At 39.9% G+C, this 18,021-nt stretch overlaps 1 protein-coding gene across 8 annotated transcripts in view; it reads right to left on the bottom strand.

Annotated features, from left to right (window-relative positions):
* tenm3 (teneurin transmembrane protein 3) overlaps positions 1 to 18,021 on the bottom strand; it is a 355,350-nt gene that overhangs the window by 113,271 nt on the left and 224,058 nt on the right. For all 8 annotated transcript variants that reach the window (XM_060873214.1, XM_060873217.1, XM_060873218.1 and 5 more), the window contains 2 exons: positions 16,198 to 16,436; positions 4,359 to 4,481 (listed from right to left, as the gene is read on the bottom strand). In XM_060873214.1, the coding sequence (XP_060729197.1) occupies positions 4,359 to 4,481; positions 16,198 to 16,436 (362 nt within the window). The remainder of the gene's footprint in view (positions 1 to 4,358; positions 4,482 to 16,197; positions 16,437 to 18,021) is intronic.

Genomic DNA, 18,021 nt, shown 5'->3' with positions numbered 1-18,021 from the left:
ACCGGCCACTTTATTAGGTACACCTTACTAGTACCGGTGTGGTCTTCTGCTGCTGTAGCCCATCCGCCTCAAGGTTTGACGTGTTGTGCGTTCAGAGATGCTCTTCTGCATACTTCGGTTGTAACGAGTGGTTATTTGAGTTACTGTTGCCTTTCTATCAGCTCGAACCAGTCTGGCCATTCTCCTCTGACCTCTGGCATCAACAAGGCATTTGTGCCCACAGAACTGCCCTCACTGGATATTTTCTCTTTTTCGGACCATTCTCTGTAAACCCTAGAGATGGTTGTGCGTGAAAATCCCATTAGATCGGCAGTTTCTGAAATACTCCGACCAGCCCGTCTGGCACCAACAACCATGCCACGTTCAGAGTCACTTAAATCACCTTTCTTCCCCATTGTGACGCTCGGTTTGAACTGCAGCAGATCGTCTTGACCATGTCTACATGCCTAAATGCATTGAGTTGCTGCCATGTGATTGGCTGATTAGAAATCTGCGTTAACAAGCAGTTGGACAGGTGTACCTAATAAGTGGCCAGTGAGTGTGTGTGTGTGTGTGTATGTATATATATATATATATATATATATATATATATATATATATATATATATATATATATAGCTTTTCTGTGTGTATTTTGTCTCCATGATTCTATTTATTTTAATTCATTATCTATTTCTATTCTAGCTATTTTTAACATTTTTAATTTGATTTTTACTTTCTCATTTTTTTGCAGAGCATCCTTATGCTTTGCTTGGATAATTGTAGGAACAACACTATTTACACACAGGCACACATCTACACCATTGACACACATGCATCTACATGCATAAACTCACTATTTACACACACATAAACTCACTATTTACACACACACATAAACTCACTATTTACACACACGCATAAACTCACTATTTACATACACACATAAACTCACTATTTACACACACACATATACTCACTATTTACACACACACATATACTCACAATTTACACACATACATTTACAGCATTTTAGCAGACGCCCTTATCCAGAGCTACTTACATTTTGTATTTCATTTTTATACATTTAGAGTAAGAATTCATTAAAAAATAAAGTTTTAACAATGTAGAGTGATTTTGATTATATTCATTAATTCTTTTTTAATTTTGCTTAAACATTTCTAATCTATGCAAAAATCCGATCACTCTTACAACAAAAAAATTTTAGATTAAATTATATTTAAAATATTAAAATGTTTTTTCTAAAATGATATTTTTATATTAGAAAAAGTTATTTTTTTTTACTAGACACACTCATTAAGTGCGGTAACACAAAATGAGAGAGAGAAGATAAAATGGAGATGATGCAGAAAAATATTTGTGACAAAACGACAAATCTTTGTGACACAATAAAAAATACCATTGTATTTCTGAGTCTGTCTTGTGCCTGTCCTCTGTGGAATCTCTATAATAAATAGTGAATTAGTGAGTCAGTGTACAATTTCAGACACAACGTATCTTTCAAGTCATATCTCGGCTCGTGTTCTCTCGTTCATTTCATTCTTTCTTTTCTATCCCTCTTCATCTGTCTCTCTTTCTGTCTGGGAAACATTAGGATGACGATGATGTGATTTCGCAGCGTGGGTCTCGCCGCTCCTCCAGTGTGCTGTGTGTCTGAGGAACATTAGTGGGTCTTTATGACTTTGTGAAACTCCTTCATGCTGTGAAAGAGTGTGTGTGTCTGTGTATGTCTGTGTGTATGTTCATTAATGTCAAAAGTTGAAGGAACGTCTGCCATGAGCCATTCAGATCAAACATCCAATATATCACCAGTGCATTATGGCTACCTTGGAGTACACTAACTGGAAACTAGCTGCATCATGGGTTTACTTCAATTTTTGTCTGTCTTTCTCTTGACTGACTGCAGCATAATCATGTAAGAATAAATAAGTTCTATAAAATCAGAGTAAAGAAACATCATTTTTTATATTAAAACCCCAGATACAAGATAGCTTCAAATAAATAGGGTTTAATAACTAATAAACACAAAACAGGAACATAGACAAACTAGACAGGACAAAGGACGAGGGTACACTGATGATGATTCCACGCTGCCATCGGCAACACGGCACGGTTATATAGACATGACAATGAACACATGAGGAACAGGTGTGTAGAGATGGGGAGGATTAAACAAAGGCAGGGCAGACACATGACACGGAACATAAACAGAAGCACATGGCCAAAAGTCTGGGCTGAGTCCTGACAGTATCCCCCCTCGAGACGTGGCTCTCGAAGCGCCAATCCCGTCTTAATGACAATCCCAACTAGGTCCAGGAAGGGGGAGCAAGGCACACGGTGAGGTAGATGAGAAGAGCAAGGAACACGGCAAGGCAGATGGGGGGAGCAAAGCACACGGTGAGGCAGATTGGGGGAGCAAGGCACACGGCGAGGCAGATGGGGGGAGAAACGCACACGGTGGTGCAGCCAGAGAGGGCAGAGCGATGTCCACAGCCGAGCAGAAAGGTCGAGCTATGTCCAGAGCCAAGCAGAAGGGCCAAACGACGTCCACAGCCGAGCAGAAGGGCCGAGCGATGTCCACACCTTAACAGAAGGGCCGAGCACCACCCCTCAACACATCGCGTCCAGACCATGTCTTGAAGACCAGAATAAGAGGGAGGGAGGGTGGGAAAGATCCTCCACCACAGGCCTGCAACACCCCCTGCGGAACAGAGGTCAGGCAACATCCTCCTTGGAGAACAGGAAGTGGAGCGACATCCCCCACCAGAACAGGCACGGGGCGATGTCACAGTGCACCAAAAAAAAAGGTCAAAACCGGGATGGTGACACCCTCCGCGGAACAGAAGAGAGGCGACGTCCTCCTCGGGGAACCGGAAGTGGAGCGGCGTCCCTCGCCGAATAAAATGCGGAGCGATGTCACAGAAAAAAGGAAAAAGTCCAGGAAGACAGGAAGACTGGAGGAACAGTCCCGGAGGAGGAAAAAAATATGCTCCTAATAAGTCGGTCCAGGCTGGAAGCTATCCTGCTGGGTCTGAGTTTGCGCGGAATCATTCTGTCACACCGGGAGGAGGAAGACAGACCCATACGCAGGACAGCTTCAAATAAACAGGGTTTAATAACTAATAAACACAAAAAAGGAACATAGACGAACTAGACAGGACAAAGGACGAGGGTACACTGACGACGATTCGGTTAAATAGGTTAAATAGACATGACAATGAACACATGAGTAACAGGTGTTTAGAGGCGGGGAGGAGTAAACAAAGGCGGGGCAGACACGTGACACAGAACCTAAACAGAAGCACATGGCCAAAAGTCCAGGCTGAGTCCTGACAATTAGGGTGAGCCACCAGAAAACCTCAACATTTTCATTTTCAACCCAAAAACAATATCAAGCTACATGTGAAGAAGTTTTTACATCCACATGGTTTTAAAGAAAAGAAATGTACAATCAAAGATTCCCTAAAATCTACCTATTGGTGAGCCAGCCAGGAAATACATAAAAAGCTCTAACTATAAAAGATGAAAAAAGATGCAAGTTGGTACAAGCTACATTTATTAAGACCAAAAATCTAATATTGATCACACTCCAACTGTAAGGGAGCCAGCCAGGAACTCCTTAAGAATCTGATATCCATATCTGACATTATCAAAATCTAACCATTGGAGAGCCAGCCAGGAGAAAAAGACAAAGAATAGCCAAGAAATATTTTAACTTGCAAATATAAGCATCAGAGGCATATAGATATTGATCTAAGACCCATAACCTAAAATCTGATATCGATCAAACTAGGGTATAAAAAACCATTAAATCCCATTCAAGAGCATTTCTAAAGTGAAAAAGTGAAGATGTGATAAAATAGAGTTCTTTAGACCCAAAATCTGATATTGATCAAAATGTATATAGCCAGGAACTATGAGAGAAAATAAGAAAGTGCAAGAAAGAGAGAGAGAGAGGAGAGAGAGAGAGAGAGAGAGAGAGAGAGAGAGAGAGAGAGAGAGAGAGAGAGAGCGAGATCAATTAATATAAATTTGACTGTGTGAAGAGAAAGACAACACGCACACACACACACATAATGATGACACAAAGGGAATACGCATACACATACAGTAAAGATAATGGAGAAGCTCTCACACTCTCTCTTTCTCTTTCTCTCTCTTTCTCTCTCTCTCTCTCTTTTTTCCTAATAATGATGGATGGATGTGTGGTTGAAGGCCGTTATGATGAGACTGCTTACCGTAACGTTTTAGCACTTAGACTGACCGCTATCCACACAGCTGCTCTGATATATTACTGCACTTGACACTCAGTGTGTGTGTGTGTGTGTGTGTATGTGTCTCTGTGTGTGTGTGTTTACCGTGCTCAGTTGACAGTGTGGTGACTCCGTTAGATGTTGTGCCGTCCGGTTTCACTTGTCCATTCTCAAATGCAAAACTCTCTGTCTCCTGCAGCTGCCAGTTCAGTCCAAACAGATGCATCGCTGAGAGACAGACAGAGAGAGAGAAAGACAGACAGAAAGAGACAGACAGACAAGGGGTCAGAATGGTCTTTCAACTCCATCCATGAATGATGGCAGATTTTTTTATATACATATAAACTTATATAATTATAAATAACAGCTAATCAAAACAAGCCGCCTGACGAGATTCTTTTTTAATTAGCCGACATTTAATTAACAAATTTGCAGCCTGGTGTCCGTAATGACTGCTTCTGAGTCAGCGCTGTTTGGAGTACTGTTTGAATAAATTTTGTCAAGTCTGGAAAATAAAAAAAAAAACACAAGTGAGTCGAATCAGTTGCTGATTCTGTGCTAGAGTTTAATCGGGACGCTAAAATCTATCGAGAAAAACTGTGGCCGTGTTTCATTCAACTCAACAACTCAAACTAACGGCAAGAAATTCGCAGGTGCTTTTTTCTTAAATTTTCTTTTCCTCACTGATTATTATTATTATTATTATTATTATTAGTAGTAGTAGTAGTAGTAGTAGTGGTAGTAGTAGTAATAGTAGTTTTTCTGTTTAACTATTTAATTCCCTTTCCTTTCCATCTATATTTCTCTCCTTCTTTTTAGCTTAAACAGTCCATAAAATATTTATTTATTTATTTATTTATTTATTTATTGCTAACAATAAAGCGACTGAGTATATAACAAACAGGATGGACATCAATAATTTTAGTGTGACTAGCAGTTCGAGTATATATGAGGTGAAATAATGTTTGCCTTTGTGTATAAACACTCACAGTGGTCTAATGTAAAAATAAAAAAAAAAAATTCAGGCTGAGAAAAAAATCAGAAATGAATGGAATTATGTTACAAATCAAAACATAGAAAGACACATTAAAGCTGCAGCATATGAAAGACAAATTCCCCAGTTTCATGTGGGAATGTTGTTTTGGTGTCAATGTGTTTATGTCGGACAACTCAGATGGAGTGCAGCATCAATCAGCATCAGCATCCAAATACAGTTCCAGGTTTGGATATTCAGAGCCCTAAACACCTCACATACACTGTTAATGGCTAACAGCCCTGTGTGTGTGTGTGTGTGTGTGTGTGTGTGTGTGTGTGTGTGACTGCTCTCAGTCAATAATCAGGCACTGTTTTGGACGACCTGCGGGCTCCTGTGTGAGGACTGTAACTGCATTAGCTATGCGGTGAATGCTGCAATAAAAGCAGTTCTTGGTAGTGGATGTTTAGCTCCGCCCACTTCTTCATGTGGTTTACAGTAGCGGAATCCCATGATGCCTCAGCAAATAAAATCACACTAACACACACACAGTCAATAAAGACAAGCAAATGAAGTTAAACGCACACCACCATCCTTCCTCCCATCCCTCTCTCCCTCACCCTTCACCCCCCCTCCCCCCATGTTCTATTCAATTCAGCTCTCTCTCTGCCACACAAACATGAAAACACACACATGCTATCACACACTCTCTATTTCACACACACACACACAAATACACACAAAAACACACCCACCACACACTCACATGTACACACTTGAAGGCAGCCAGACAGCGCCATGAAACTAATTTAGTACGCCGCTAGCAAGCATCACGTTGCACAACGCGACAACATGGGCGTCTGTACGGCTCCAAATCTCCCGCTATTGATTCTACAGAGAGAGAGAGAGAGAGAGAGAGAGAGAGAGAGAGAGAGAGAGAGAGAGAGAGAGAGAGAGAGAGGATGTAGGATGTGTGTGTGAAAGAGAGAAAATAAGAGTTTTCTGTTTCTTCTGTTCTTCATTATTACTTCTGTAATAATGGATTTAAAAGATAAACATTTGTACACCACCAACTTTTCAGGGTTTTCTTCAGAAAATGTGTGTGTGTGTGTGTGTGTGTTTGTGTGTGAGTGAGTGTAGTTGTCAGGCCTGAATTTGGTTTATTAGAGGTGTCGAGTGAAGCTCAGCCTGTTATTACAAATACACAGCCTCAAACGTTACACACACACACACATACACACAGAGTATATAAATCACTGTGTGTGCGTGTGTGTGTGTGTGTGTGTGTGTGTGTGGTCACAGTGTGTGATTATACTCAGTGCGCTGGGTGTCAGTGGATTCCTCATTAAACTTTACAAAAATACAACCGAAAAGAAAATTAGAGAGGAGTGGGGGAGGAGAAAAGAAAAATGCAGAGAGTCAGGAACAGGAGAGAGAGAGAGAGAGAGAGAGAGAGAGAGAGAGAGAGAGAGAGAGAGAGAGAGAGAGAGAGATGGACAAAGAAATATAAGTAGATAAAAAATGTAGAGGAGGAGGCACAGGAAAAATATATGGGGAGGAAGAGAGTGACAGAAAAAAGAAAGAGAAGTGAGAGGTGGGAGAAAGAGAGAAAGAGGAAAAGGGTTACAGTGCTAAGGGAAAAGGAGAATAAGAGAAAAAATAGAAAAGACAGAAAAAAACAGGTGGAAGACTGGAAAATGGAAGAGTGATAAAAAGAAAAAGAAAAGAGAGGCCATGAGTGTAGGGTAATAGGTTCACCAGCTTTCCTTTTCTCTCTCTCTCTCTCTCTCTCTCTCTCTCTCTCTCGCTCTCTATCTCTTCACCCTCTCTCTCTCCCCTCACCTCTCCCTTGTTCCTTTGCCTCCCCTGACCCTCTCCCTCTTCCTTTCCATCTCTCCCACACTCTTTCCCTCTCTCTCCATCTGTCTCATTAAATTAGCATCCCGCTGCGTTAGCCCTATAGCCGAGCTCCTGCTACTCAGCACTCTGACCCGGACCAAAGCAGGGGGTTATGGGTAACAGGCGGCATCGATACGTCCATCAAGGCGATGGGAAGCCCCCTGCTGAGTGGATCCACACACACACACACACACACACAGTCCTACAATAAAAAAAAAAGAGAAGTGTCTTTCCTCTGTTCCTCCATCCTGCGCTAATGAAGTGCGCTATTGACTGTTCCTGCTACGCTCAATTAGCCGCACAAATATCTCAGAGTTCTAAGACATGGACAGAAAAAGAACCAAACACAAACACAAACATGGCTGACAAACTTGTGACAAAGCACATGAGGAAATCATTGAGATCAAAGAAACACTTGATGCTTTGCTAATTGTGCTCATTACCACCATAGATAATACATCTCCTGCTTCAACGTGACTTCCGCCATATGCTAACACAAGTGATTAGCCTTCTGTTAGCATACATCAATGACGTTTTTGAGTTCAAGTTATATATTACACATAATGCTAACAGGAACAATAAGCATCGAGTTAGCATATGTCAAACACTTGCTTGGGTTTAAACATTATACATGCTCTACTATATAAAATGCTAATAGAAGTGATTAGCATCGACTTAGCATGCACAGAAGACGTGTTGGAATTTATATATTATACATATCATCACAGCACTAAAAGGAGCAATTAGCACTGAGTTAGCATATAGCAAAGAAATGTCTGGTTTTATATATAATACATGTTATGAGATTACTTTATACATAATATATACAAAAGAGTTAGCATAAGTCAAAGACGTGTTAGAATTCATATATTATACATGCTAAGAGATACTTAAAACAGTGATTAGCAGTGAGTTAGCATATGGCAAAGGTGTGTTTCAGCTTATATATTATACATATATCACATATGTATAATATATCACATATTATACATATGTGATATATTATACATATTGCTAATGATAGCAATTAGCCTAGAGTTACAGTGTGGTGGAAGGTTCTGTCAAAGTGATATAAATAATGCTAACAGTGCCAATTAGCATGACATAAAAAATACATTACATGTATTACTATTACACAAAAGCTAGCATGTAGTAAAATGTGTGTTCAGGATTATATATATTATGCTTACTATTGTCTATAAATTAGCATAGATTTAGCAACTACAAAGGCATTATGGAAATCTTGTGGAAATCTTAAGCTTATACACTGTTTATGAGAATATATACGGTTAGCTAGCTTGTGCTAGCTCTTTTCTCGTTTTTTTTCACCTTTATAGGCTACTGAAAAGGAGTGTAAAATAGTACATGTTTATGGTATATCACAGCACTAATGAATATATTCATGCTATATGTTTTATTTATCAAAGTCTATGGGAGAATAACTGTATGGAAAATTAGCATGCGGTACATGCTAGCTTATCCTTCTTCTCAGTTTGCACCAAAATTGTCATTTTATTCATTCTTATAGCACTACATCTGCACTCAGTGTGTTATTCTATACAAACGCTTTATGCTAACTAAAAGAAAGAAACTACTCACATTTGCACTGGATAGTGTTGTGTTGGGACACATTTTGCTGGATCGGGGTAAAATTATGCTGGTGGGGTTAATTTTTTAAAAAGCCTCAGGCCTCAATGTCCTGAGGGTCGGCTCAGCATATTGCTGACAGAAGCAATTAGCATACATACTGCTAAGAGGAGCCAATTTTGGGTTTAATTTCAAAATTTTAAGCTACACTAATCATTTCTAACGCATTTTCACAAGTACTCTAACTACGACATCAAACCCTAGCACTGAAGTGGTACACTTTTGTGCATCATTTATCAGATTTTGATAAAAATAATATACACAACACATAAACAACACATAACAAACATAAATACAGCTCAAATGTCTTACTGCCATTCGGATGTTTCTTAATAAAATCCACAGACATTCAGTTAGCGATGTAATTACAGTATAAATACATCATATTTTACAGAATATCTAAGAAATAATTCATATCTATGATTCTGATATTATGATCTATGATAATATCTATGAGTTTGTCTTGTTTTTAACATCATTCTAGCTCTACGTAGTCCATTATAACTAGCTAGCCGTACATGCACATTTGTTAGAGAAATGGAGCTTTTTACACATCTGAGGAAAATGTTAATATCCTCAATAAACTTGTGTAATTTTTCAACATGACTGAACTTTTGCACAGTGTTAATTTTACCTTTACTAAGACTTAGTCATTTACAATGACATCAGAAATCTGACAACATCACTGTGCCTTTGTCTCTGTAAAACTTGCTACTTGCTAGATATTAAATCGGTAACTGTAGTTGTACCGAGTATTTTCTTTCTTTTTTTTCACTAACGTAGTTGAGAAAATTGTCTATATTTTGTATAAGTTTCTTTGATTTTTGACATCATTAAACTTTTACACAGTCTGTAGGAGATTTAACAGATATGTGCTAAGTCAGAATTTTCTCTCTGAGGTAAATGTTTAAATTTCTGATAATTTTTTTCTCTTTTTAACGTCACTCTGCTTTTACAGACTTAACAGCTAGGTTCTAGCTAGTCAACTTTTTATTTATGGTTGTCTGAAGGATTTTCTTAATGTTTTACTAACACATCTGTGCAACACTCTCTATGATTTTGCCTTGTTTTCAACGTCATTGTACCTTTACATGGTCTCTAAAAAGAAGCAGAAGTAGATCAGCTACTGTCTAATTAGCATAATCATAATTTTATCCTTATTGAGTATTTTCTTGGAATTCTATCAGCACTTCTGTGGAAAATGCTAATATAATTTATATAATTTCCCTCCTCACTGTAGCTAGCCAAATTATTATTTTGGTGCAGTTAGTCAAACAGTAATGTACGAACAAAATCAAGGGAAATGTTGATATTCTTGACAAAGTTTTCTTGTTTTTAACATAACTGTACCAGACAGTGTAATGGTACAGTTATGTTAAAAACAAGACAAATTTGTCAAGAATATCAACATTTCCCTTGATTTTGTTCGTACATTACTGTTTGACTAACTGCACCAAAATAATTGATTTTGATTTTGTTTCCCTTCAAAAATAATTTCCCTTGATTTTGTTGTCTCTTTAATTCAGACTAGCTAACTTAAATGTTAGCAAGCTAATCCTTGTTCATATTTCCCACTTGCCTAGCAAAAGTGCTTTCCTTGACACTTTTGATAGTGTACACTCTATCTGTTAATGTTGTATTATAAAACCTTTTTTTTTTCTGCATTTATTACCTTGTATAATAATCCCCCCAACATTTCCGACATAGTTAGCATGCACTGTGGCACTTTTTTCTCTCAAGCTAATACTTATTATAAACGATGATGTAAATATGAAACCTGTTCTGAGAAAGTGACAGATGGAGATACAAGCTTTCCTCTCACTGTTGGCAGTTTGCTGTTAGCACCAAGCTAACTACAGATTGCAGCCGGAGAAAGGAGAGAAATTAGACGGGAAGACAGACACGTGGAGATGGTAGAAAAATCAGGCTCGAAGAAGACTGTGTGGAAAAGCAGACAGGCCCAAAGGCTAGGGAAAGAAAAGAAAACAAATTGAAAAGATTTAAAGAAAAATCTGAAGAAAATAAAAGAAAAGAAGACAGAAAGTAGAGAGGGCATGAAGGACAAAGGGCAGAGTGGAGGATAAATAAACCATGTGCCACAGTGCTAAAAATATGATCTGGTATGTGTCAGAAGTGAGTAATGCGGCATGTGATCCAGTCAGAATTGTTGATTTCTCAAAGACATCATCTTAATGTGACTAAGAATCTGTACTTCTGTGTCAGGTGTGGGCGGCTAATTAACCGAGGGAATATTCTAGGATAAATTCCAAGAGTCTAAAGTCCTAATGGTGTAGCTTTGCTAATACACAACCTCCACTTTAAGCAGGAAGCCAGGCACCATTTTGGATAAAATAGAGCATGCTGGGATATGTACTTTTTCTGAACACCTCTCAGGTATACTTATAAAAGCGCTAACGTGGCTAACAACATCGCAAATTAGCATTATGTAAATGTTAGTATTAGCATTCTCATTTCTTAGCTTCACTTAGCTTGACACAATTTGTTGAGAAGACCCAAAGGAGAGCTAACGGGGCTACGAAACCCAACCCAGTTTAATCTTTACAGCCACTTTGTTTGGAGTCAAGATTCAAACGACCTTCTTATTGACTCAATGTCTCAAAAGACACGGCAGTTTATTTACAAATGAATATCTTTCACTTACGATGACACGTCTGTCATTTTGATGATATGAGTTCACTCACAGCATGCCATCAAATGCTAAATGCTACATAATTTTAAAGATTTGATGTCTCTTATGCCTGTCCTCCTAGAGCTAAGCTAAACGTTGTCTTTCACTACTGAACAGGCTGATAAATAACTACAAATGTTCAGCTCTGAACAAACTCGCATCATTTTGCTGGAGAAGCAAAGCATCAAAATATTTACACAAGGAACGCACGGTTCATATAAAAAATAAGCACAGGAAATAAAATAAAGTGGACCGACTGAATGTGTGTGTTTATGTCTCCTGAGTGTAGCATATGCTATAATAATGATAAAAAGCCCATCTAAAGAACAGTTGCTCTCTCAATCTCACTCTCATTCAGATCCTTTAGAGAATAAAAAGCCAGCGAGTTTCTGGTTTGAGAATAACTCTTGTTACTTCATCTTAAATTATGCTAAAATATATTTCTTTCTATTATATAACTGATATTAAAACAGCTCCATAATCCTTAAAGAGACTGACCTGAGATCAGAGAACACTACACCTGAAATACACACTAAACTAACCTGAGATCATTCACTCACTCATCTTCTACCGCTTATCCGAACTACCTCGGGTCACGGGGAGCCTGTGCCTATCTCAGGCGTCATCGGGCATCAAGGCAGGATACACCCTGGACGGAGTGCCAACCCATCACAGGGCACACACACACTCTCATCCACTCACACACTCACACACTACGGACAATTTTCCAGAGATGCCAATCAACCTACCATGCATGTCTTTGGACCGGGGGAGGAAACCGGAGTACCCGGAGGAAACCCCCGAGGCACGGGGAGAACATGCAAACTCCACACATACAAGGTGGAGGCGGGAATCGACCACTAACCACTAAGCCACCGTGCCCCCAACCTGACATCAGTTAGCATAATGACTAAACACGACAAAATGAAAATAAAAAAATTCTACATCTGATCATTTTATTCCTCTTCTCTACAGTCTGCCTAGACCGGATGTTTCCACCAATCAAGAATGAGTCAGGAGCCCCGGATGATGATGATGATGAAGATGATGATGATGATGATGATGATGAAGTTGATCTTTACATCATATAAACATGAAATACAGGAAAGTTAACTTTTAACTCTAACTTTTCACTTTAGCTTAGCTCGAGCAGCTTGCCTCTCACACGTTTAGTTATTTATTTATTGTGTGTTTACTGATTAGTAAACACACAAAAAATAAATAACTAAAATTGTCATGTAATCAGAGCTCTTCCATTAGCCCCGCCCACTTGTGATGGGAAAGTTTGAGCTAATCTGAAGTGATTTTTTTAAGGCTAAATGCGGTGCACTTTAATGAGTGTACTTTAATGAGACGCTTCCAAAGAAAGCCATCTTGCGTGCGTGTTTTGTAGGAGACGATGATGTTTATTCCCCACCGTCGGCAAGATGATTAGCCGTCCATATATTTCCATAATTTGGCTCTCGCTCTCACAGACCCCCGCTGAGTGACTCCAAACTCAGCTTTATGTTAGTGATGATGAGGGGTTTGGCCGGAGAAACCCCACTGACTCTACAGCTTCAAATATTCATCACTGCCGTTGAGCTGAGTACACACGACTAATAAACAACCAATCATGCACCCAGAGAATGTGAGGATGGAGAGAGAGAGAGAGAGAGAGAGAGAGAGAGAGAGAGAGAGAGAGAGAGAAAGAGAGTCATTATTAGAAAGAAACAACTTTCTTGTCTCTCTCTCTCTCTCTCTCTCTCTCTCTTATTTTCTCGCTTTCACTTTTTTCCTGGTGACCTTTTGTTTTTTTTGTTCTTTATCAGGATTAAATCAGAATTTAAAACATCATGATGAATAAAGCATGAGCAGCTCCGGTCACTGGTTGTGAAGGTATAAAAAGCAGTGCAGTGTTGTGGTACACAAGCTCGACTTCACTGAGCAGAACTGACACAAAGCAGGGGCACTAAAGCCAGAGCATGGATGCGGTTGCCACGGTGATGGAAGGCTTGGTTACCATGACAACCCTATAATTCGGACCGGAATTCGAGGGGAGGCACGAGATGGAAGGAGAGAGTTGCAACTAGAAGTTCTTTATCTTTCTCTCTTTCTGTTCAGTGTGTGTCTGTGTGTGTGTGTGTGTGTGTGTGTATGTGTGTGTGTGTTTGTGTGTGTGTGTGTGTGTGTGATTTATTTGTCAAAATATGTGGAGATAGATAGATAGATAGATAGATAGATAGATAGATAGATAGATAGATAGATAGATAGATAGATAGATAGATAAAGAATAAAAACAATGATTCATAACTAATGATATCATCATCTTAAGCATTTTAATGACTTCTTTTTCTTTCAAAGTAATAGTGGCTAATTAACAAGCTAGCACACAATTTAGCCGCAGCACTAGCTAGCTTGATAAATAAGTTGATTTAGATGTTTGTCTAATATTCTGCTGCTTACCAATTACAGCTGGGTGATTTATTACTGGTTAGGCAATACGTTTTATACCTGGGACGATGCTCAGCGATACGTTTGGGTTTGTACCAGATAACTATGAACATATGACCGATTTCAGTAAATGAATGGAACATTACTATAGCAACCAAACAGGCCACTTCAGTGGAGCGATGGTCTGTGAGGGCGGTGTAGATGTAGAGGGAACGAGTCCAATAAGTGGGAAGTGAAGTGCAGACCGTTATGTGGTTAACAGTTGCTTTTGGAGACTGTGTTAAAGCTTGAGCAGGAATGTTGCTCTGGGGTTTCAGTCCCATCACTCACTGAGGAACGCGTGCGGCTTTGCACCGGAGCGAGCGGAGGCAGAAAGTCTGGCAGAAGATCACCAAGTGCAGCACTATTGCATGTACAACATGGTCCAGAAGTCTGACTCCAACACATTCTGTGGTTCACAGTAACTTCTGGAGACATTGGACGGGGTTTTGGCGCAAGAATCTTCCTCTAACACGTTTTTCAAGGTTTTAATTCCCATCACTGATTGGGTTTAAGAGCTCGGCTGGATGAGAGAGCGTGTGGCTTTCTGCTGGAGAGGAACGGAGGCAGAAAGTCTGGCAGCGTCTCTGATTGAGAGCATTACATACTAACAACATTACAGTTTGTACTGTATGGTCCGAAAGTCTGAATCCTCAGCTGAGGTGATATCCAAAACTAATTGTTTTGTCAAATAAGTGGACTTCTGGACCCTATTGATTGTGCTAATGCAGTTTGAGAGCCAGCTACAGAAGGTGTGATTAGCACTTGGACCTCAGTAGATCATTTCGCTCATTGCAACAAACAGGGTACTCGAATTTCAAAGAAAGCGAGAGGAGTTTGATCTCACTCTGAATCGTCTCTGGAGCCTTGACAAAACCCGATGGCAGCAAATCATCTGATTAGCCAATTAGCTGTGCTTAGCATCACATGCACATCTAACTGCGGTGCGATGTAACTTCAGACTATTCACCATCTTCATTGCCGTTGTTTTGTAGAACAATGTTCTGACATTTCAGTTTCTGGAATGCCCCAGCTGTACCATCTCATATCGCCCGAAAATAACTCTTTGACCTGTTAGAATATGGTTCCTCAGAACACTGTAACCAATAAGAGCACACTGTTCACCCTAAATGCTCCTCTGACCAATCAGACAGCAGTTCCTGCCCTTAGTTTACATTTAAAAGTATTTGGAAAACATCCTGATTCAGAGTGACTTTCATTTATCTGATTTATACATCTGAGCAGGTGAAGGTTAAGTGGCAGCTTGGTGGTGCTGGAATTTGACCTCATGACCTGATCAAAATTCCAGGGTCTTAACCACTGAGCTGCTGTAACTAATCACACAAAACACTGATCTCATCCAAAATGCAAACTAACAAATCCCAGATCTTACCTTGCTATGAACTGCCATGCCCCTTAAATCCCTCTATAGCCACTATATCAGACCTCAGACCACATGGTTTTTAACTAATCAGACTGCAGTTCCCAGCCAATATTACCTTAAACTGGTGCCCATAAAATTCCTGCTAACTAGTTGGATTACAGATTCCACCCATTCCCCCAGATTGGGATCCAAATGTTTCCTTTTTCAGATTGGTGTCTGATGCAGATCCTATCCACAAGCCGCTGGACCACAGTTTCAGTCCAGTCTCTGACCAATTTCTCACTCACTCACTCATTCATCTTCTACCGCTTATCCGAACTACCTCGGGTCACGGGGAGCCTGTGCCTATCTCAGGCGTCATCGGGCATCAAGGCAGGATACACCCTGGACGGAGTGCCAACCCATCACAGGGCACACACACACTCTCATCCACTCACACACTCACACACTACGGACAATTTTACAGAGATGCCAATCAACCTACCATGCATGTCTTTGGACCGGGGGAGGAAACCGGAGTACCCGGAGGAAACCCCCGAGGCACGGGGAGAACATGCAAACTCCACACATACAAGGTGGAGGCGGGAATCGAACCCCCAACCCTGGAGGCGTGAGGCGAACGTGCTAACCAATAAGCCACCGTGCCCCTCTGACCAATCAAAGTACAGGATTTGCCTCGAAAACACAACTTTATCTGACTACATCTTTAATTCTCACAGAGCGAATTCCATTTTGTTGTCAGTGAATATAAGACGTATTTGATGAAGTTAGGCGGTAAATGAGCTTTCATCCATGGCCTGATTATTCACATCCCTGATGTGATCTGATGTAGATTTGAGGTGACAAGCGTGTTAGGTAAGGTAGAAGCTCAAGAACTCACAGACACAGTAGCAGAGGATGATGGACAGCAGGACGGACACGGCGACGGCGCTGAGAGCCGTGCACCTCCACGAGCAGTACTTGGACGACTTCTTGAATTTGAAGGCGCTGCGCGAGAGCGTGTTGCGGGGCAGGGGCCGTGTGGGGGGCGAATACACCGCCCCCGTAGCCATGGTGTAGCCCGGAGTAGCCGTGCTGAACAGAGGGGTCGTTCCTGTGCCTGTCTTAAAGAGGAAGTGCCTGAGATAGAGACAGAGGGGAAAGAAAGATGTCATGAATCACACTACAACATCAACAACAAGGTTCTAACAGTGTTACAAAGCTAATGTGAGTAACAAGCATAAATAAGCATGCTAACACGAGTAGCAGTCCATTTTTAACCAGTCTTCTGGCTGCTCGTCTTCTTAGTATGAGCAAAATCTGAATGTCTATTTTACAATTATGACATGTGAATTCAAATGAAACACAAAGTCATATTAAGAAAAGAATCATAGAGCATGGAGCATAGAGACGACAGTTAGCTTCATACTGGGGAACGTATTTAGAATTTGAAGATGTATAATTAAAAGCTGTATATACTGAATAAATGTACATTTCGTCCTGTGCAGCACCTGATCAGCTGCTTTTACACCCTACATGTGAGTTTTTTTTAAATAAACTAGACTAACTAGATGCTTCAGCATGTGGGAATTAAGAAGGTCAACCAATCCAATTCATTACACTGCATTTTCATATTAGCTCAGGCGCCCTGGTGAGAGGTTTAACACACACACACACACACACACACACAGTTATAGAGCTTTCACTATTATAAAACCCTGCTGGCTAATGATCCATGTGTGAGCGAATGAGTGTTTATTCATTCCTTTTATTCAGTTTAGAGTTGTTATAACAAACCTCATGATTATTAAACACAACTTTAAGTTATATTTATGTTTTTTTTTTCCTTGAATGGTATGATGCATTTACAACTTGCTATATAACAAACCTGACTCAGTGACTCTTTTGGACATGACCAAGATTCATTCTTTTTTTTTGTTAAGTGAATCAGTGTTTGAATCATTGAAGCTTGTCAGTCATGAAAGCACCATAGGAATCAGTGAATCGTTTCGGTCATGAACCCAGTTTGTGCCTGTATCGTTTGTCTGACTAGTGTTTGAGTCAGTGAATCACTTCAATCAAGATAAAGATTCGCTCTTATCTTATATACTGTAAGGAATCAGTTTTTGAGTCATTGAATCAATTCAGTCATGACTGAGATTCGCTGCTCTCTCGTTCATTTGATTGATTGAGTTGATGAGTTTCTCACGCTGTAATGTTTACATAACTCACTCTGTCTGTTTTGGATGGCGACGTGAACAGACTGCGCATTTGGGCAAACTGTGCAACTGAACGAATCAATGAATCTGAATCAATCATTTAACTCTACCAACTCAAATGTCTGGATAAACATAAAACCAAACAGAAGATGGCTAATAATGTTGGCATAGATTTCTTCTGTTAAAAAAAAATTATGTTTAAAAAAATATCGAACAGTATTGTAGTCGTCTTTGCTCCACTGTGGTGTTTAATTCTGCTCTTTACTTAAAGCGGCCATATTGGATTAGACCATTATCACAGTGTGGCTTCCTCACACTGAGAAATGAACTAAATAACACTATTGTTACACGCACACAGCTTGTGTGTGTGTGTGTGTGTGTGTGTGTCTGCTGTGGACACAAAAACAAGACAAACAGATGATTCAAGCTCCAATATCAACTAACACCGAGCATTAAATCCAATTAGAGCTCTGTGTTTCCGTGAGCTTCCAGCATTTTAATGAAAA

This window comes from Tachysurus vachellii, chromosome 6 (assembly GCF_030014155.1).
Source record: "Tachysurus vachellii isolate PV-2020 chromosome 6, HZAU_Pvac_v1, whole genome shotgun sequence".
Classification (NCBI taxonomy): Eukaryota; Metazoa; Chordata; class Actinopteri; order Siluriformes; family Bagridae; genus Tachysurus; species Tachysurus vachellii.
Note: the sequence above shows the minus strand (reverse complement) of the source record. Positions and strands in the feature narration are given on the sequence as shown.